The 21,626-nt window shown below is 37.0% G+C and overlaps 2 protein-coding genes across 19 annotated transcripts in view; one reads left to right on the top strand and one right to left on the bottom strand.

The window, feature by feature from the left end:
- The window catches only part of sdccag8 (SHH signaling and ciliogenesis regulator SDCCAG8), a 135,372-nt gene extending 121,427 nt beyond the window's left edge, over positions 1-13,945 (top strand). For 3 of the 15 annotated variants that reach the window (XM_062974833.1, XM_062974896.1, XM_062974842.1), the window contains 3 exons: positions 2,021-2,147; positions 3,230-3,318; positions 6,389-13,945. In XM_062974833.1, the coding sequence (XP_062830903.1) occupies positions 2,021-2,147; positions 3,230-3,318; positions 6,389-6,410 (238 nt within the window). In that variant the 3' untranslated portion in view covers positions 6,411-13,945. Of the gene's footprint in view, positions 1-2,020; positions 2,154-3,229 lie in introns of those variants that run through there. The other 12 variants (XM_062974903.1, XM_008117438.3, XM_062974866.1 and 9 more) reach the window with 6 other exon arrangements.
- The window catches only part of akt3 (AKT serine/threonine kinase 3), a 219,739-nt gene continuing 209,001 nt past the window's right edge, over positions 10,889-21,626 (bottom strand). For all 4 annotated transcript variants that reach the window (XM_062974929.1, XM_062974934.1, XM_062974932.1 and 1 more), the window contains one exon: positions 10,889-21,083. In XM_062974929.1, coding sequence (XP_062830999.1) covers positions 20,998-21,083 — 86 coding nt within the window. In that variant the 3' untranslated portion in view covers positions 10,889-20,997. The remainder of the gene's footprint in view (positions 21,084-21,626) is intronic.

The following is a 21,626-nucleotide window of genomic DNA, read 5'->3' as shown; positions in this document are numbered from 1 at the left end:
ATTGAAATAAATAAATAAATGTTCTGATATTTTTCAACATGGGATCCCACACAATATTTCCTTAACACTTATTCTAATCAGTTATTCTTGAAAAGTATAGAGTACACAGGAGAGCCAGCATGGTGTGATGGCTTCAGTGATGGACTTGATATCTGGGTTCAAATCCCTCCTTAGCCATGGAGACCTACTGGGTGACTTTGGGCAAGTCATACATTCTCAGTCTCAGAGGAAGGCATAGGCACCCCCCTCAACAAATCTTGCCAAGAAAACCTCAACAACATCAACGAAGTACATATCTGACTATAATTGTATTTTATTTCTCTCCATATAATGAATTCCCAAAGGAAGTGATTACTTCTATCCAGTGTTTCCACCATTTCTGCTTCATAGATCAGCTCTTCCCAGTTGATGAGAATCAAGTACAAGACAGTCAATCCATTTTCGCTTTTTCCCTTCTAGATGAGGAGTTTGCTGGACTTTATATTATTGTCAGAGTTTGACTTCAACAGATATCACAATCATTGATATCTCCCATTATTGCTGTATTTTTCTTTTATGAGTATTTAGTAATCTGTTCTAAGAAAGCATCGTCCAGATCTTCAGTCTGTCTTCAAGATCTCTAGGAAATCCCCATGGAGATATCACTGTTACTTCCTTTCCTGTAATTTTTAGCCAAATGCTTTCAGTAGTTCCTATTAAATAATATATATCTTTTGTTCAAAACCATCTTCTCTCTCCATTAGTACAGAGACTTCAGAAACCATGAGTCAATCTTCCCAGCTGCTTCTTTATTTTTTCCGTTTTATTGGTCAATTCCGATATCATATTAATTTTCCTATTCTCACATTATTTGATGTCTTGCTCCTTCTGTCTGTCCTCTGGAATACTGTTGTTGTTGTTGTTGTTGTTGTTGTTGTTGTTGTTTTGCCTTCACAGAGTTCCCTAATATGTAATATGAAAATTCCCTTGAATTATCTTGAGAAGGTATTTCTCCAGTCCCCTGACCATCTTTGAAAAATCCTTGAAAAACAATAAGCCTTCAGTTTGTGAAATCCTGACTGAGAGTCTTGTCAGTAGTGAGATGGATTTGGTTAGTTAGTTAATTGGATTATTTAAATGTTGCTTTTGGAAATTTGTTTATGAAGTTGTGGTCTAAATTTAGTAAAAAGCAAGATGCTCACATGATTCTTGTTTGGTTTTTAGTTTGCCTGAAAAGCTCTGAATGAAAAGAATAGGCTTTACATGAAAAAAATCATCCATGTGAGCTGATACACTTCACATTAATCAATAAATTGGGAAGGACCATCAAACCTACACTTTTAAAATGCTGACATATGTACTCATGTACATAAACAAGACAAGTGTGATTGTTAAAGAAGTGGAAGAAAAATAGTTGCTTATACTGACTGTTTGCTAGGCAGATACACAACAGCCTTGTTGAATTTATTTCTGCTTCATTTGTATCATTTTCTAACATGAGATCAGCCCTGTATGAGCCGAAGACACCACATGTGGAGGGGCATCTTTAGGTCTAATCCTATAATTTTCATCTGACTGGGATAATAATAAGAAATCCCCTGGATATGAGTTTGGAACAAGAAACTCACTTTATTAAACTAAGAAGGGTCTCTGCTAACCTAAATCCTATAAATGTAAAATTTGCATGACTTTTTTTTGTAATAGCCATCCATAAACATGTTATTACTGATAGCTAATAGACACGGTATTACTAATATATTGGTATCTACGACTACTAAAACTTACATGATATGTAAATGTGTAGAAATACAAACACATTACTTAATAGCGCATTGAGGAATAGTTTAATATCTGATGACAAGAGTAATTTGTGAGTGTCATTCCAGATAAAGCATTTAATTTAAAAGTCAAAAGATTTGAAGGCACCTCTATATGTAAGGGAAACAGGCTACACAAAGACAAATACCTGCATATCTGCTCAGTAAAGCTTTAGTTTAAATTTTCAGAATAACCAAAACATCTTCTCCTGTGTTTTATCCAGATTACAGCAGCTTGACAAGCATTGCCAGACCACTGCCCAACAGTTGGTGGAGCTGCTCAACAAGCAGAACAACCTCTATAAGGAAAGGCAGGCACTTAAGGAAGAAGTGGACTTCCTGCGGACTCAGGTAGCACTCAAAACAAGGTTTAAAATTAAGGGAGACCAGAGAATAATATTTGGCTATGAGTATGTTGGTACAATACGGTTTAATATTCTGATGGTTTTTGGGATACCCATGAACTCACATTTGTTATCTTTAAACAATTGTCAGTCTGGACTCTCTTAAATTCCTCCACGATTTCCAATCCCTTACAAGTCTCTATGTTCTCAAAGCCCCCCCCCCCCCATGATTAGTATTTTTGACAATCCAACTCATATATCTGACATCAGACTGAAAGGTATAGTCCATTAATCCTATATTAATATGGTGTCTACGGACAACGCCGGCTCTTCGGCTTATAATAATAATAATAATAATCAAACTTTATTTATACCCCGCCACCATCTCCCCAATGGGGACTCGGGGCGGCTAACATGGGGCCATGCCCAGAGCAATACAATATAACAAAATATAAAACAACATAACATAGCACCATTAAAAATACAATAAATGCTTAGAAATGGAGATGAGCACCAACCCCCAGAGTCAGACATGACTGGACTTAACGTCAGGGGAAAACCTTTACCTTTACCTTATGACTATGTTTTCCCATCAAGCACTGAATTGCTGTCTTTGGCCTCTTCCACACCAGCAAAAAATTGTATTCACCTCTATTGCAGTGACGTAGTACAATTGTCTTAACAGTGAAAGGGCTTCTTCATAGTTTTAATGTAAAATGTGAAAATTCCTTTCATGCTCTGCAATTTCGGGGAGACGGGGCATTGTTTTGTTAATACGTCCTATCTGGATTGGGATGTCATGGTGGGGGGCGGGGACAGGGAGAGATTGGTGGGTGGGACACTCCATTTAGCAAGCATTGCAGACGCTGACATTAGATTAGAAACCTCAGATTAAAAGGCTACTGAGGACAGTCACAGCAAAATAAATCAGGCCCAGTCTGCAGTATTTTGTCTCAGGACTCTCCCCGATTCACCGCATTTGTACCACATCTACTTTTGTAATATACTAAATTGAAATTGTATTGCTAGCCACATATTTCCTTCCTCTGCTCAGTTTCAAATCATCACTGTTTTTTTCCTTCTCATCAGGAACATTCCCATGGCCTCCCCAGCCAAGCTCTTCCCCTGAAATTGATCACTCCTGAAGTCAAGTGGCCAGAGGCTTCAGCCAGAACAAGGTGCCCAGCCCTGTGATCAGTGGTGATGTTGTAGACTGATTGGCGCCCTCATCATTGATCATATTGCTGGGCTCAGCTGCAAAGGGCAGGCAGGCTAATCATGGATGCTCCGCTGAGCTGGTGATGCAGGGGATGTGTGACACCACCTAAGGCAGGCCACCTCTTTATCTACTGCCTAAGGCAAGGGGTACAATTTTTCCTCATGTTGAGGATGTTTAGAAGTGTCAGCTGTGAATGCACATGGGCCTTTTTTTCTCCATGCTGGGAAAGTACTTACCAGATAAACCAGCCATGATCCTAATGCTGTCAGAGAGGATGGCCCCACTCCCAAACATTACAGGGTATTGGTATTTGAGTCCTTGTCCTGAAAAATTACTCACATATGGGTATGGTAAAAATTTACATCCATGTGATGTTGACACCATAAGAAGTTGTGGCATTTACAGATGTCTCTGCTGTGACGATTGGCCCAGTTATATAGAACATTTCTGATCAAGAACTGCACTTTCTGTACAGATCTCGAATGGATGAGTGGCATGGAGACTTTCTGTGTCTTGGACCCCCAGAGCCACAATTCAATCTGCTACAATGGAAAAAACTGGTTGTGATAGTACTAAGTGAAAGCAGTGTGGATTCACAGCATGCATGTATGCCAGCTGAGTTCCACTGGTATATCAGTCTAGTTTAAGAGTTTACCTGTTTCCCTGGAAAATAATCACCCTGAACTGGTTTTCTAAGTAAAAAACCCCAAACTTTTAAGAGAAATTAATTGAGTTGGAAAGGTCAGATCTAGTTCTAATTAGCTAACTAGTCAAAGAGGGAGTTAGACGTGCTTAGGTCCAAGAAACCAGTTCTTGACTTGGATATACTCCCTGCTTCTGCCTTCTCTTGTTTTGATGAGATGAAGACTAGTGAAATACAGTATCATGGTTTTTACTAGATAATAACTAGATTTCATCTCTGCAAATGTAAATGAAAATCCTCCAAATGGAATTGTAAATTCAGAGAGAAGCATGTTCATACATGTTTAATGTTTGTCTTGAATGCCATCAGGTGATCTAGTTTGGAGGTTTTTTTGTCTCATATTCTCCTGTTGTAACTGAGGGAGAACAAGAGTGGATAATTTTCTTTGTTTTCATTTATGGAATATTTTAGTACAACTGGAGTGTTTGTGTGTGTGACATCAAGTTGCTGCTGCTGCTCAGCCGCATAGTTGTTTCCGACTCTTCGTGACCTCATGGACCAGTCCACGCCAGAGCTCCTTGTCGGCCATTGCCGCCCCCAGTTCCTTCAAGATCAAGCCAGTCACTTCAAGGATACCGTCCATCCATCTCGCCCTTGTTCAGCCTCTCTTCCTTTTTCCTTCCATTTTCCCCAGCATCATGATCTTTTCCAAGCTTTCCTGTTTCTAATATCCTTCCCTCCAGTGAGCAGCCGGGCATTATTTCCTGGATAATGGACTGGTTGGATCTTCTTGCAGTCCAAGGCACTCAGGATTTTCCTCCAGCACCAGAGTTCAAAAGCGTCTATCAAGTTACCTGTATGCTTATGCGTATTTTCTTAGGGAAGAAAAGCTCAAGGATGGTTTTGCCAGTTCCTTTTTCAGGAATATAGCCTGCAGCTCTTTGTATTTGCTGCTGGTTTCCCCTCAAGTACTAACTAGGGTTGACTCTATTTAGCTTCCAAGATCAGATGGAATCTGATACCTTTAAGGTCCAATACCTGGTGCCAAAATTTCACTCACTACTCCCATTCAGAATTGTAGCTTGAAGCATTCTGCTCTCTGGTGCTGTATAAGTTATAAGGCACTCAAGAGGCTAATTCCACTACTTATTCTCTTTTTATCTACAAATAGGCAACATCCTAGGGCTAGTGACAGTCAATCCTCACATGATCAGGAACTTTTCTCCTCAAGTGTTTCTTTTGCATGTGTACTTCTACAAACCTAAGCAATGCTCGTATTGCGATTGTGTTTCGCATCGTTCCAGTTTTGGTTCCTTTTATGTCAGTGCATGTATCATGTGTTCACTGTTAGAGGGGCTGCATAATCAGAATCTTCCAGATTTTTTTAAAGAAATGCAGGGTAGTTTTTCTACTAGTCACTTTTAGCATATAAAGACAAATTCCTATGTTGATGAAGATACCCAGCCCTTATACAAGTTCTAGTATAAAGATCTCCCATATTTTGAGGGGACACTGTGTGTGGTGTAGTGGGAGTACAGATGTGGGGTGGGTCTAATTTGGTAGGTTAGGCACTGTCATTTTCAATATCATCATGAGTTGGACTGGTGAAGATCGGGGCTTTGTTGTTCAAGCTTATTATGAGAACAACCAATCCATGATAACGACACAGAGAGCATGTTCCATACACACTTCACTGTTGGTTGAAATGCATCTGTACCTGATTGGAAAACGATTTTGCTGTGGATTTCTAGAACCATTATTAGAACACCAGAAAATGTGGAAGCAGTAAGAGCATCCACTCAGCAATCGCCAAGGCATTCCGCTCAAAAGCATGCCATGGTACTCGGGATATCTAGTTGAGGTTTGAGGAGGATTCTGCATGCCACTTTAAAACTGCACCCTTACAAACTAATTTGTCTGATATAATTTTTAAAACCCATTAAAACTACTGTTTTTATGTACTTTTCAGAAATACGTACAATTTATTCTAAATAGCTTTGTTTCTTTTCTTTTTTTTAAATCCCTTCAAAATGTGGAAATCCTTATGCCCCCCCCTGTATAGTCTAGAGGAAAATAGCAACACTAAATATATTCTGGAACAAACGTGCCACACCTTTTCAGGAAAAGAGGCAGAGGTGCCAGCAAATGGGCCCTCTGTTTTTAATAGAACAAAGCAGAACCATGAAAGATCTTTCTGGCCTCTCAGGGAAAATGATTGACCACCCCATTCCAAGCAAAAGTCTTTGAAATCTAATTGTATCATCACACCATTAACAATCAACAAACATTTGGGGGAGTAATGTAGCCACAGGAAACAAAGAGAAGAAACATCTGAGTACATGTGGCTCCTGCAAGTGACAAGCTGTCTTTTGTTTTTATCTTTCAGTTACCCCATGAATCACAGTTAGTATGCTGAACTGGCGAAGCTTACTTCGAAATGGTCTTCATTCATTGAAAATGCTGGCAGATTATGTTCATTATCTTGTTTTAACTTGTCAACCTGAAGTTCTTAAATAATTAAACTTTGGCAAGCATATCTTCCTAAACAGAAAATAAGTGATACTCAGTTTCAGATTTTGTGAAATGGTTAGGCAATGTCTTCTAGCATTCAAGTCCTTCTTCCTTTTTCTCCTCCAAAAATACATTTATGGTGTGATTTCTGGGAAATTGCTCACACTTTCAAATAAGTGACATTATGCATCTATCTTCCCTTTGGATGAGACCTTGAGGCATACAAAGGAAATGAAAGTCACATTCACTCCCATCGCTGTTCTTGGTACTTTCTGAGGTTACCTTGAATTAAAATAGTGGATGTAAGTCTGAACTGTGTGTGTTCATTCACTCAGTCTTCTCTGACTCTTCGTGACCTCATGGACCGGTCTGAACTGCTATTATATTATTATTCCCCACTGTATTTTTGTAATTTCCAACATTTTGCCAAGAGCTAATTATTTTGACCTGCAAGAAAGGATATAGATCAGTGGTTCTCAACCTGGGCTCCCCAATGTTTTTGGCCTTCAACTCCTAGAAACCCTAACAGCTGGTAAACTGGCTGGGATTTTTTGGGAGTTGTAGGCCAAAAACATCTGGGGACCCCAGGTTGAGAACCACTGATATAGATGTTACTTATGGGGTCAGGAATTTGCAATGCTGTGGAACATCTTCAATATCATCCCATATTGCTCTATCTTTGATGTTAAGAGGAACAAATGTGCAACCTCCCTACTCTGAACTTTGTGGCTATGAAGTGAGCACTCTGGTATAGTAAAGCAATGTGATGACTAAAGTTTGGGGGAAGTGAAGAGTCAGCAAGGTTTAGGGATTTGTAGTGCTGGAAGAAGCAGATTATGTTCTGGGAATTTCCAGTTTCTTGGGCAATAGTTCAGTCAATTAATCCCAACATTGAATTAACCAAAGAGAATTTGTGGGCCACACATGTTTTCACTCACCATTGGCACTGGTGAGTGAATTATGGGATTATGGGATATAGGGAAGAAAGTTAGGGAAATTTAGTACCCTTAGGCATTATTATTTTGCTGTACCAAGTTAAAACCCTCTTCTTCTCTACTTTGAGTGTAAAGTAAAACACAAAATAAATAAATGCATTTATTATCTCATATTTAGTAGTACTTCTATAAGGAACAAAGATCTATAGATGTTTCTGTGTCAAGCACTAGAATCACATACTATTGTAGCCCTTCCTTCCACACATTGCATATTTTATTACATCTGTCCTACCACTCACACACATCATCACCACCATTATCAAGAATCATCAAGAATGCGGCCTCAATTATTACTGCAATGCTTTTCTTCCTTGATCACAATTAACTGTGTGGGGGTAAGGGCAACAAGGAGAATGAAGAAAGAAATGCATATTTCTTTTCTAAGATTTCTTTGCCTTTATTTCTTCCGCTTCACATTCTTAATCAAAGATGTTACTGTTTGCTTATTTTTCTTGTGTTTACCATGAAGAATCAATTGTGATTCATGGGGAATAACAACTTTTGCCCTGCAAGGAGTTGAAAGCAGGCTTAAGCATGTGCCAGTGGTAATGCCCAACTTCTTTTTGCTATGAGGTGCTTATGCTTCATAGATGCTTTGAGCATACTATTTTCAATTTATTTGTTATTATTTGCCACCAAATCAACTTCAATTTATCACAACCCTATGAAAGAGAGATGTCCAAGAGCCTTTGCAATCAACTGCCCTGCTCAGATCTGGCAAACTCAAAAGCTGTGACTTTCTTGATGGAATCAATCCACCTGTAGAGTCCTTTTCTGACTGCCTTCCACTTTACGAAGCATTTTCTATTGAATCATGTTGTGTCATGATATGTACAAATTACAACAGCCTTAGTTTAATCATAGAATCGTAGAGTTGGAAGAGACCTCGCGGGCCATCCAGTCCAACCCCATCTTGCCTTCCAGTGCGAGTTCTGGCTTGATTTCCTCTAAGACTCTTTTCCTTATCTTTTTAGTAGTTCACAATATTTGTAATTCTTCTCCAGCAATGTGTTTCAAATGAGTTGATTTTTTCCTATTAGCTTTCTTCACCATCCAGATTTCACAGTCATACATAGAAATCAGAGATCCTATGGCCTGGCTAACTCAGACTTTGGAATTTATGTATATATCTATCTAGTTTCTTCATAGCTGCCCTTCCAAGTATTCTTCTGATTTCTTAGCCTCAGGGTTGTTGTATGTTTTCCGGGCTGTATGGCCATGTTCTAGAAGTATTCTCTCCTGACGTTTTGCCCATATCTATGGCAGGCATCCTCAGAGGTTGTGAGGTATGGAGAAACTAAGCAAGGAAGGTTTATATATATCTGTGGAAAGTCCAGAATGAGAAAAGAACTCTTTGTCAGTTGGAAAACAGAGGAGTTCCAGGCATGGGAAACAGGGGCAGCTAACGACTCTGAACAAAGGATGCCCCCAGGCAGGAAGACGCCAGGAGATGAAGCTATTCAATGCTAATCAAGGTGATTAACTATAATAATAATAATAATTTTATTCTTGTACCCCGCCCCATCTCCCCGAAGGGACTCGGGGCGGCTCACATGAGGCCTTGCCCAACATCACAATATAAAATCAAAACAAAAACACAAATTTACAACAATAAATCAACAATATCGGTAAAACAATCGAAAAGGACAATCTTACAGGATAAAATGTTAAAACAGGTATATCAAACACAAGTCTGGGCCAAAAGGTGAATGTGTCAAGTCGGGGGGGGGGGGGGGATAGTTACATAATTGACATAGTCAATGAAGTACTATAAATGACAATAGTGACAATGAGAGGGCAGATCAGTGGGTCTATTATTACGTAGGCAGGCATCTTAAACCAACAAAGTCACTCATCAAAGGCTTTCTGGAAAAGCCATGTTTTCAGATTCTTCCGGAAGGAGAGGAGGGTGGGGGCCAGCCTAATCTCCCTAGGGAGCAGGTTCCAAAGCTGGGGGGCCACAACAGCATTCACGACAGCCACGACATAACTACAGCATTCACACTGGCCTCCAACTGACAAAGAGTTCGTCTCTCACTCTGGACTTTCCACAGATATATATAAACCTTCCTTGCTTAGTTTCTCTATACCTCACAACCTCTGAGGATGCCTGCCATAGATGTGGGTGAAACGTCAGAATACTTCTAGAACATGGCCATAAAGCCCGGAAAACATACAACAACCCTATGATCCCAGCCACGAAAGCCTTCGACAACACATTCTTGGCTACAGTTTCTATTTTGTTTAATGACTAAGAAAGGGTAATAAGAAATCTTGTAACTATTTCAGTGCTTTTTTTTGCCTTAATATTCAACCTGCTTTTGCACCTCCTTCTTTAACTTTCATCAATACTCATTCCAAGTCTTGGTCATTTTCTGGAAGTAATATGATAGAATCTTGATTTGTTAAATTGCTGCTAATTCTTCCACAAAATTTCCATTAATTTACTTATAGTTAAAATGCCAGAAGCAGTCCTCAGACCTGCATGCTACTGATCCTGTGTTTCTTCATTCTCTCACTCTTTTGCTTGTATGTTCCTGCTTGCTTGAATCCCCCCCCCCACACACACACACATTCTCACTTCTTTTCGGATTCTGTCTGGTTCACATAAACTATTCAGTGATTTAATTTCTTACCAATTAGAAGTAAACCAGATCTTGAAATGAGTTGCCATCGATACAAACTCTTTTGAAAAGCAAAATGAGTTTTGGCACAAATTCTAATCAAAATTATTGTGGCACAAACGTTTGTGAACCTAGACAACTATGAAACCTCAAGTTCTAATACATATATTAGTATGTATGGGATCCCAAGACTCTTCTGTTCGTTGTTGTTTTTGCTGCACAGCTACCCTTTTCGCAATTAAATCAAAAGCTGGCCATGGTTGTTGATGCAGGCAAAATGTTAACCTTGGGCATGATATAAAGTATGAAGGGAAATGAAGTGGGAGAAAGGAACTGTTTGTAAGCTTAAGAGGAAGAGAATGAAAGCCTGAGGTATAAACCCATTTTTTAAAGTATGATTAAGAGATCGGAAAGTAATCAGTCTGAACCAAATCTGAGAGGCGAATAAACAGAATGGTTCATAGCTGATACTATAAAGCTACTTTGGAGCAAAGAGGTTGTTACTTCAACATTCTACCATGTACTAATATCGGGGTGGGGGTGGGTGGGGGGGGAATGAACCCATTGTAACACTGTTTGATAAATGTCTTCTAAAGTACGTGTTCACTTATTACCAATAATGATATGAATGCTATGTATTCAGTATAAAACCCATCAATCTTCAATGCTCTGAGGATGTTTTTGGTAACTTAAAAAGTACTAATAATACATTTGAATAGTGATTATTATTATCATGCCAAATAATTTCATTCCATCTTTAAAATATGTAATAAATATTTATTAAATACAGGTTTAAAATGTTTCTTACTGTTATCCACCCTGAATTTTCAGCAGTAGGGTGGGTTTAGAAAACAACAACCCAAATAAATAAATAAAGGTGTACATGCTTGACAGAAATAAACAGAAGAGGTGCAACACTATGTCATTTTACCCAGAAAAACAAAATGGATAAAGCAAACAGCTGTGCAACCAGTTCTCCAGAGTATTAACTGAAAAGACTGAACTTCAATTTATGCTTTAGAACGGGAATAGCTATCCACTATCCTTGAATCCAGCCATCAAAATGCCTTGCTAATCTTAATAAATACAAACTGAGCTGAGAACAGTATTGATAAAATGTAGCTAAGGCACAGTCCAGACCAAATGTATGGTGGTGTCAGGTTGATTTCAGTAGCAAGTTAAGTACATGCATAACTGTCTAACCAACAATAAACTCTTCCTAGTTCTCCCTGATTATTTTTCTGATGTTCTGACATTATCAACACAAATGGCAGATGTAGATGCTTCTGTGAAAACCTCCAAGCTGTTACTTTCCCCTCTAGTTGCCAAATCCACAGCCTTTGATTACTGCCTTTCCTGTGGTCGTTGAAAGCATTCTGCTGTTAGATTTCCAGTGTTTCTTTTGCCACATTGCTAAAGTTCTTTCTTTTCCGATTATCCACAATGAAGTTTAGTTTGCTGGCCTACAATTACTGACAGAAAAAAACATGGTTCAAGTGTTATGAAATGCCTCTGTAGATTAATTTCTATAAGTCAAATTTTTTCATCACCTGGTGCCTAGTGTTGCATGTCAAATAAGAACCATTCCACATACTACTGAGACTAAAAGTAATTAGACCAAATGATTTACATGAATGTGTGTATCAACCACAAGATTGATACCTATTTATAGATTTGTTCCTTCTCATTTTGGCTATTGCATACTATATATTACTTATCTTCATTTTTCTATAGTTTGCTCTGTGACCAGAATTCTGGATAGACAAAATGAGTCACTGGAAATCTAACCATTCTTCTGATTCTTTCAGTAACTATAATTGTCAATATTTTCTCTTCCTATGTGGTAGGCTAACTGGTTTATTGTTTCCTAGCAGAACTTTACAATTTATTTGAGATTTGGAGGCATCTTGGAAATCAAACATCCCACAATGATGCACAATAAAATGGCAGCCTTTGTTTTTGTGTTGAAATCATAAAAACCTCAAAACAGCTTGGCTCCAGATTATCTTAACGAACCAATTATTTACATGTAGACTTTTCTAGGAGACAAGATCCATGTTGGAGAACATAACATTTCAGACTGAGCAAATGAACATGGAAAAATTATTGCTTATTTCCTAATGCTACAGATCTAAAATTCTTTCCCAATTGAAATTTATCAAACTCGCTCTGTATTTCTTTTGTCTGAAACTAAAGATATGAATAGCTTGATAGACTTTTAAGCCTAAGCATAATTATTCATCACAATTAGAGCAGCCTGCTGAATCAATGGAGCTTATAAATTTTCCACCTAAATTTGGAACCTAAATTTGTAACACCTTGATGGCATTATGAATGTGTAACATCCTTCCATCTTGCGGCTGTTCTGTTCTCATTTGGTGCTGGAGGTGTTGGTTGTATTGTGTTCATTGTACCTCCAAAAGGCTAGTAGTCCTTTTCGTTATATGATTTTATTGTTATGCTCTAAGCTACTTTAAATACTTTTAGTTTAAAAATGGGATTCGAATATATTACTATTTTTGTGACACATCTGGTTTAAGAAATAAAGTTAGGTAGGAGTTCTGTGTTTCATCAGATCCTAAATACAGTAACTCCTGTTACCCAGTGTATGCCACCTGGACTTTCTTGAAAAAAAGACATAACATAATAATGAACAAAAGCAAAATGTACATAGCAGCACTGGTTTATTCTTGAAGAATTGGTTTATAAACATTTAGAACACTTGAATATTTTATAGTGAGGCACTAATTTTTCTGCTTCCTTTTTAGATGAAATAACTGACCTCATGGCGCTCTAAAAGTGAAAGCAATCATGACAAAGCCATCAAAGCCATCTGCAAGAATGACTGAGGAATTTTTTATTAAAAAAAAAGAATGACCATTGTGCATCCCATATAGAGGACAAAATAAGATTTTTGTGCTGTCCATCAAACAATACCGCACAAAGAAATGTAAAAATATTTATCTATTTTTCATTGCACTTTGGGAAGCAGGACATTTAGAAAAGCTTCCGTGAAACCTGGGTGTGAATGGGGGAAATAAATTAAAACCACCCATTGTGAAATCAGAGTTCACAGCTAGCATTATAAGGTTAAGTTACTTCTGCTGCTGTTTCTCCTTACCTTTCAGGTTTTTTTATTGGAGGCTGTTACAATGCTCAGCATTGTCAAAAGGACGAGATTACAAGGCTCCAACAGCACGCTATTCAGAATGATACTTTGATTTCCATCCAAATTATTTCCTGATAATAAATATCATAGAAAATATCTTACTGTGCTTTATAAGCCCACAATAAATTGAATCAGCAGTAAATTTGTGAGGGTGTTCAGCTGTACTGTGCTGTGGCTTTTCTTGAGTATATAACATCTATCATGAAAATAATAAATAATATACTATAATGTGTTATTAAAATGTATAGTGCTCAGATCATAAGTTACTGGAGAGCAATAGTAAAGGCCCAAAAAGTTATTTACAAATTTTCTTTTGATGCCTCAAGTCAGATTACTGTACTTAGTGGGGAGGCTGTGGTATGTGGGACTTCCCTCTGTCAAGTTTGAAACTTTGTTATCCCACTGCTTAAGTTGTTTTATTGTGTGTGAACTGAATTCAAATATTTTTATAGAAATGTTGATCTTGGGGTTTTTTTAAATAATGTATCCTACTGTTCACAAACTGACACTTCAATTTCAAAAAACAATGGAAATGACACTACATATCTTCACATATTTTAAAATATTAGTTTTATCAATTTAATTGTGCAACTGTGGCTGTTTCCAAGATGGTCCTATATCTGAAATAAAATGTTTAGAAATTACCTGCAGAAGGATACCATTTTTCTGTCAATAAGTTTAGTTGGCACACCACATATTCGTCTGTTTTTCTGTTATTCACATTGTTTATTACCTTCTCATTCCTCCTTTACGTTCCTAGCCAGTAGCTTCTTGCTCATCTAGAATCTTTCATCTCTTAACTTCCTGCATCGTTGTGCCTCATTAATACCTTACTAAAGCTAAACATGTAATGCTCTGGCAATTTCTTTTTTTGCTTTCAAAAACACATCTACTTCCTTAAACCATCTCCAACTCAAACTTCCAATTTTACCTTCTAATTTAGCAAACTTGTCTACAAACATTAAAACTCCTGCATCTTGTTTTATAGTCTGGTTTTACTTAATTCTGTTTCCTTGTTCTTTAAATACTATGAGTCTTCTGGATAGTGAATAACTTCCACATAACTAGCACTTCATAAATATTTTTAGTTATGGACTCTTCAACCCTATCTGAAAAGAGAAATCATCATATAGGATAGCAGCAAATAGTAATTTTCCAAAAATACATTTAGATTGATAAAGCACATGGCATCATCTATCAATTATCACATGTATGATGTGAGAATGCACACACATTGTCAAAATAAAATCAAGAATTGCTTTTATGTGGACTGTGTATTACAATTCATCATCTTCTGAACTGTTCCACAACATTTATATCTGCTGTAATTTGCAATTACAAAGATATTGCTTTAGTTAACCATTTTTCTGTGATAGTTGCTTTTATAAAAAAAATCATAATCTAAAAAAGTTTATACACATTTGCACCCTGAAACAAAAGCAACAATAAACACATAAGTAGCAGATTGACATAGTGCTTTATTTAAGCTGTCTGTACGAAGGAAAATAATGTGCATCCCTATCATATATGTGTAAAAATACAAAGGATGTACAGTGTACAAAAACGGTTGTAGCTATTTCACATCCTTGTGGGTCATATACTTAGGAAATCAACAGTTTTAAGTATGACCAACAGTAATACGGTTCCTTGGATCTGTAGTCCTGTCTGCTTAATGGCCTTAACCATATGAGTAGATCTGTCATGGGTCTAATGAAAGAACTAGTAAGGTCAAGAAATCTCACAAACTCTAAAGCTACAGGGAGGTAAATTCAATTACCAATTTAGAGTTTTTATTTAAATAAATACTTTACATTTCATGCTTGCCTGTAATGCACTACCAGGAGCAAGATAAGGAAATTCTACTGTAGACAGTACAAACAGTAGCAGCAAAGTGTGTACATTGAGGTGTAATATAGAGACCCTGCAGTTAGTAAGGAAAACCTTACATTTGTACTCTAGGAGAAGCACATGGCCTGTGCAAGAACTGCCAGCTTCAAAAGCAAGCAAAGAAAGTTGGAAAATACATAAAACAATACTGGAATCAATGCTTTGTAGTTAGCAGAACTGTGTTGGAAGAATTGTTATGGTTGAAAGCAAAAGCTGTGTGCAAAACTGCCCAAATATAAACAGGAATGACATTTTTTTCCATAAGATGGCTGCAGTACAAGAGGGCACATGTTATGTCCTGGAAGACAGTACAAGCTGGAGTCAACAAGTCTGAAATGTACAATGTTATTAAAATCTCATTTCGTAGTCTAGCCAAACTCGGAGGAAGCTGTGAGAAATCAGAGAAAATCAAGAATACTCTCAGCTTTATTTCCACTTCTTAAGATATATTCGGGGCATGACTCTGAAATACCTACTTAAAATATTTCAAAGGTCCATTTTTTTGATGGCCTGGGCTCAAATGTAGCATTGCTTTGTCATCAAAGCAACCATGTTCTATGGCCAAAAAACAGAAAGAAATGCTGCTGACAACAAATAACAAGCCAAGGTTTTCTACTCATAAAGCTAGTAGCATGAGTTACGCAAAGTTACATCCCACATTGCACTAGCAGGTTCCCACTAGTACGATGAGATTTCCCTCCCAAATATAGCCTTCCTATTCTGAATTTTTTTCTCCAGTATTTTCCGTATCTGGAGCATTATGAGGATGCACAATGGACTGCCCTTCTGCTAATTCCACCAATCGAAGCAGTTCTTTCAATAGAAAGAGCCCTTTGGATCCAGTGCAACATTAGAGGAAAAAACACCCACTTGTCCACCATATTTCTAGTTACATCATTGGGAAAACCATAGGAAGGAGACATGGGACACCAGTTGTTCTCTCATGTTAACATTGCATACAATTCGGTATCAGTAACAACAGAGTGCAATGGAGTTAATTTTAAACATTTTCCCTGTTACTTTTAATTGCCCCTAATATATATATATATATATATATATATATATATATATATATATATATATATAGCACATGACAAAAGCTATTCATTTCAAATGCTAGAACATTTGGGGCACATACAATTCTGTGGGGACATTTGTCACTGAAAGAAACAGAGAGCCATAAGATTTCTTTGATATCAGCCCCTTTTCTATGGTGATGGTGGGGTATTGTTCCTATGTGCCAGCATAAGCACGCGCGCGCACACACACACGGCCTACTTCTCATCCTCCACATAGTCAATATTATAATAATGTATTGAGAACTAGGTCAAATAAGGTACTTAAGGCCTCTTTGGAGAACCTGTTACAAAGCAAGTCAAGAACAAAGATAGAGGCTACTGCAGAAAATCCTGATGATATTTTAGCCCGCCAGTTTGAGCCCAGAGCTCACATGATGATGTTCTCCATTAGATTTGGGAAAAGTACAATTTCTCTGTGTTGACATGTGAAAACAGATTTTAACAAGCAGTATGAGGCTATTTAATATAGCTATCACAGATATGTTTAACAGAGGTAAAAATAATTGGCAAACCAAGAAACAATGTCTGTCTGCCAAAATTCATCCACAATTTCCATTCTGACGTTACCAGGAAAATGCTTTACCTAGGATTTTGGTTATGTTGTATTTAGAAAAAAAGGAATACATTAAAAACACATGGAAAGTCTACACAACATTGCATTGGTTCAGTTCAAAATAATTTGATTCCATGTAAACAGCTCTGATGTTACAATAACATCCCACAGGAGTGAGCAAACAGCATGTGCTGTACTGTTTAGCTGAATGTCATCATTCCACAGAAGAGGCTTATAAAATTATTTTATATCACATCTATGCTACAAAAACAGGTGTTACTGTGTTATGGTTTTACCGAGTTACTTTTTTTTTTCACAATGCAAAGGTAATTTTAGGGTTTTTGTGAAGTGCTGTCGAAGTCTATTGGAAGCTTGCATTAGTGTCAGCGGTGGGCTGAATTCCTTCTGTAACTATGGGTTCTATACTACTAATTTATTCAACTGCAGATCAAAAATACTCTAGCAGTAGCACAGGTTGAAGAAGTTGTATTGCTGACTGAGCATTCACTGACTTTTAGTTCATATAATCATAGAATAATAGAGTTGGAAGAGACCACAAAGGCTATCTAATCCAACCCCCGGCATACAGGAAGAGCACAAACCAATTTCCCATGGATACAGAGGGCTGACTGTATAACTCCCAAATCACTAATTGATATTGGGTTGCCAAGTCTCTATGTCCTTTATGGATAAGATGTAATCTCAAAGTTGAGTACTTACTGGAAGGCATCTCCTTCTGCCTCTGAGAAAATGCCCTTGAACTGAAGGTGCCAGAAACAGCTGGAAATGATTTATGCTATCATATGATATCATTTATCATATGAAGATTGAGATTATTATACTTACAAACCAAGTATTTGATTAGCAAAGATAGGAAAGTTCTACTCATTAATTGCAGGAAAAAAGCATTGGCCTTGACTATTAGATCAGTGACACATTGGACTCTTCTCTATACATAATTCCTTTACAGCAAGGTCTTTGAGAGTCTAAGCCTGCGAGGCCAAGGAAAAATGAGCAATAGTGCTTACATGTTATATTTTTGGAACAGCAACATGTTTTTGTTATGTATTTAAAATCATGCCTGTCTTCCCATTTGGGATACAAAGTGCTTTCCAATATAATTAAAACAGTTCCAATAACAACAGTTGCTTTACATTTGGTATTCTCAGTAATGTTATACTTGGAGAAGAAAGGTCTTTCCTACAGTAATTAATGACCCAGTTCTTAGTACATTATCATAATGCCCTAGGCTCCAGAGACGCAAACTTGAGGCCACATAAGGCAAACTATCCATCCAGCTACAATGTAGTGAATTAGTCTACATATGTTCTGTTTCGGAAATTTCTCTATACTGAAAATAACTGCTTTGTTTTACTACCAGCCTTCAAAATTAAGAGTTAGAATGTGATATTTTGAGATCACTATGTTAGCAATTCTGAAATAAACAGGTTATAATTACCTATTGTCACCAGGCTTGCCATTACGATGAAAGTATTAATAATTTAGAATGCAGAATTATTACTATTTTCAAAATGTAAAAGTGGGGGTCTACTGAATGCCAGATTGATATTCTGCTTGGTTTTGCACATAATTCATTTTTAGCCTTCTATAAATAGTATTCTAACATTGAATAGAACAGCTTAACATTTGATTATATGTAAAATGATTTTCTAAAGTTCAGAAGTGAGCTAAAACAGCACTACTGTAAACTTGCAGTCTAATCTAATTTAAGAAATGTTTTAGGTTACAGAAAGCATACTTGTTCCAACCCACCAAAGGTGATCCATATACAGATTCCATGCTTATGCAAGAGGGTGTCACATTGGAGGAAAAACTGGCTGTCGAACATCAGGGTAGTTAGTGCATGTGGTCCTAGTTTTGGTTGGCATGGATCTAACACACAGCAGAAAAGTCTATCTCTGACATCAGTGTGGATTATCTATTTGGAGCATGATGATGCCATTGAGCTCTTATCTTGCCCTACCCCAGACTAATGGGTGAAGAAGATTCACAGCTGACTAACTGTCCACCTGTCAAACAGAGAAATTTTTGTATTAAGAAGCTCTGGACTAGGACCACTGTGAATATTACACATCATGTGGTTACCTCTGTTATATTGGGACACTAGTCTGTGTAGACACTGATTCACTCTGATTGTTCCTGACTATTTAAGTGTCATAATTTCTAATGATAAGTGCAGATCTAGTTTTATCCTGTATTCCTTTCACTCAAGTGATGCACACTATTCATGACCTGTTACAGTACAAGTATAAGATCAAATCTAATCTACTTTGCTTGTGGAAAGTGTAGGTTTGTCTTAGCTGCCTTAATAAAATGCCTACCTATCTCTTGAAAACCCCAGACTGTTCCACTGCCTGCAGTGATTTTCAACCTAGGGTTATCTTTTTCAGCATCAAGAGGCTGAGACATCTGCAGGTAAATATTATTTTCTTTTCAAAAGTCATGTACACAGCAATCATAACACTCAGCTAAATCACAGTTTGTTACAGAGCTGAAAAGCCAAGATACTTCAACAATAATCCCATGGAGTAGCATTCGGTGATGTCATTACCACTGACATGCATTGCTTGACATATACTGGCTCATTTTGAAAATCCCAACTACCAGTACCAAAGGCTGCATTACAAACTGTTTTCCTTCACCTTTAAAAAAAAAACCCTATAAAATATGATTCATTGAAATCCTGGGCAATAAATATTCTGAGAAAAATAATTCATTTTACTAAGAATGCTATGTCAGTTATGGCCAGGACTCAAACATCACTTAGAAATAGCTATTGTCATAAATCTATTCTACTGTTTGGAAAACTGTAATAAGGTGTTCTTGTAATCATTGCAAACTTCATGACTAGAACTTTTCAGTGATGCTACCCTACATTCACCTTGAAGAAAGAGTGCACAAATCCTCTGGATAATATGGCTTTGGGATTTTCTCTGGACCATAAGGAAATGTGTCATCTACAGACGCCCAACGCAATGCATATGGTACACTTTCAGCCTTGTTAACATATTCACACGGGAGGAAAAAGTGCATTATTTTGTTCAGCTTGTACAGTCCTTCCATACATTACAAAATAAATGGTAAGCCTCTTCTAGGATGTAGCAGCATTTGCAAACATGACACATACAATCGTTGTCACTAAAAAATAAATACTACTAAACTGTAACAAAAATATTCAGTTAAAACACCTGGAGAAAAAAAAGCTAATTCACAAACTGAAAATTAAAAAAAGAAAACATGTAAGGCAAACTCCTGTTTACCTTAGTGTACAAATTTTGGTGAAAAGCAATTTTGTTACAAGCCTGACTACATTCTTCAGCCTCCAGAGGTGATGTATATCAACAAAGAAAAAGAAAAACATGAGCGAGATGCAAATCATAAGACCTTCAAACAACTTCAATTGCTGCTTTTATGCCTTAATTTCTTGTATTTTAAAGGTCCCATTCTCCATAATTGCACATGAATCTGGAAGTAGTGGAAGGCTAGGTGGTCCCAACCTTTTTGCTTCTTGTGTAGTATCCAACAGTAATTAAAAAATTATATATATATATATATTTATATATATATATACTTATATATATATTAACAATTATTAGTCCTCCTGATTTTTTCATCCAGATGTTAATGACAAGTCTGATTCAAGTGATGATATGCCTATCAAAGCTTTGCATATGTACACCACCACCTTCTATGTCTCCAGCTTCGGTTCAGCTCAAACTGATGTGTGAAAACATCGCAAATGGTTATTTTTTAAACTAGAATTCTGATTTGTCTTCTAAAAGAATTGAGGAATACATCCCAGTCCAACATGTCCTTTAGCCTCCGCTCTGAGAAGACAATAGGATAGCCAGCTGTGCATAAAATGCACCATTGAGAATTTGTCATCTAACATCACAATATTTTTGGATTGCTTCTTACGGTTACTTTCATGCTGAAACACTGGGGCAGCAGTATCAGCGGGGGACCTTGGACCAATATAAAAAGTCATGCAGATAAATCAAAGAGGCTGATTGGTCAGGAAAGGAACTTGTTCAATTTGGAATGATCTCTGAAAGTGCTCTGCTATTCTAAACAATAGCAAGTACTGGTGGTGATGTTCAGGAATCATTTTAGTGATAAATCTAATATGACTGAAGCAGCAGAACAAAACAAAGAGTTATTCTCGTCCACTTGCAGAATAGGAAAACTGGGGGAAATGTGGTCGTCTTTCATTGTCCATGCAGTCCATGCCATCTTCATCATCTGTAACGTAAAACTTAAAGGTAATCTAAGTAAAATGTTTTTCTGTATGTTTCAGAAAGTTATTCTAGCATTTAATATTCACTGAGATTTGCACACATGTTCAGTATTTCCATATGTATTTAAAAATAAGATTTCAAAATGTTATCTTAATGTTTAAAATTGATGGAATGTTGCATATACATTTAATATTTTCACAAAGAGTTTCAAAAAGGAAGAAAAAGACCACTTCTTCAATGGAACTGTACTTGCAGAACAAAATCTTATTACTTCTTCCAGAATTAAAAACCACAGGAAGATGAAACATATGTTGTTTCCGGTTATGCTAAACAAATTATGAGATTACATAAACAATATAAGAAATTATAGGCCAACCCTGAACTATGGCCACTAAAGTGCATAAAACAATTGAAATGAAAATGTAAAGTGAAAATATGTTCATTTTAACCATTTCTTTCAGTGATCATTTAAAGATGTACACTAAGTCAATATTTACTGGATCTATAAAAAGGAATGATTAAATTGTTATATTTAAAATGCAGCATA

The sequence above is a fragment of the Anolis carolinensis genome, chromosome 1, assembly GCF_035594765.1.
Source record: "Anolis carolinensis isolate JA03-04 chromosome 1, rAnoCar3.1.pri, whole genome shotgun sequence".
NCBI classification, from domain to species: domain Eukaryota; kingdom Metazoa; phylum Chordata; class Lepidosauria; order Squamata; family Dactyloidae; genus Anolis; species Anolis carolinensis.
The sequence above is the reverse complement of the archived record's forward strand: the minus strand, read 5'-3'. Positions and strand labels throughout refer to the sequence as shown.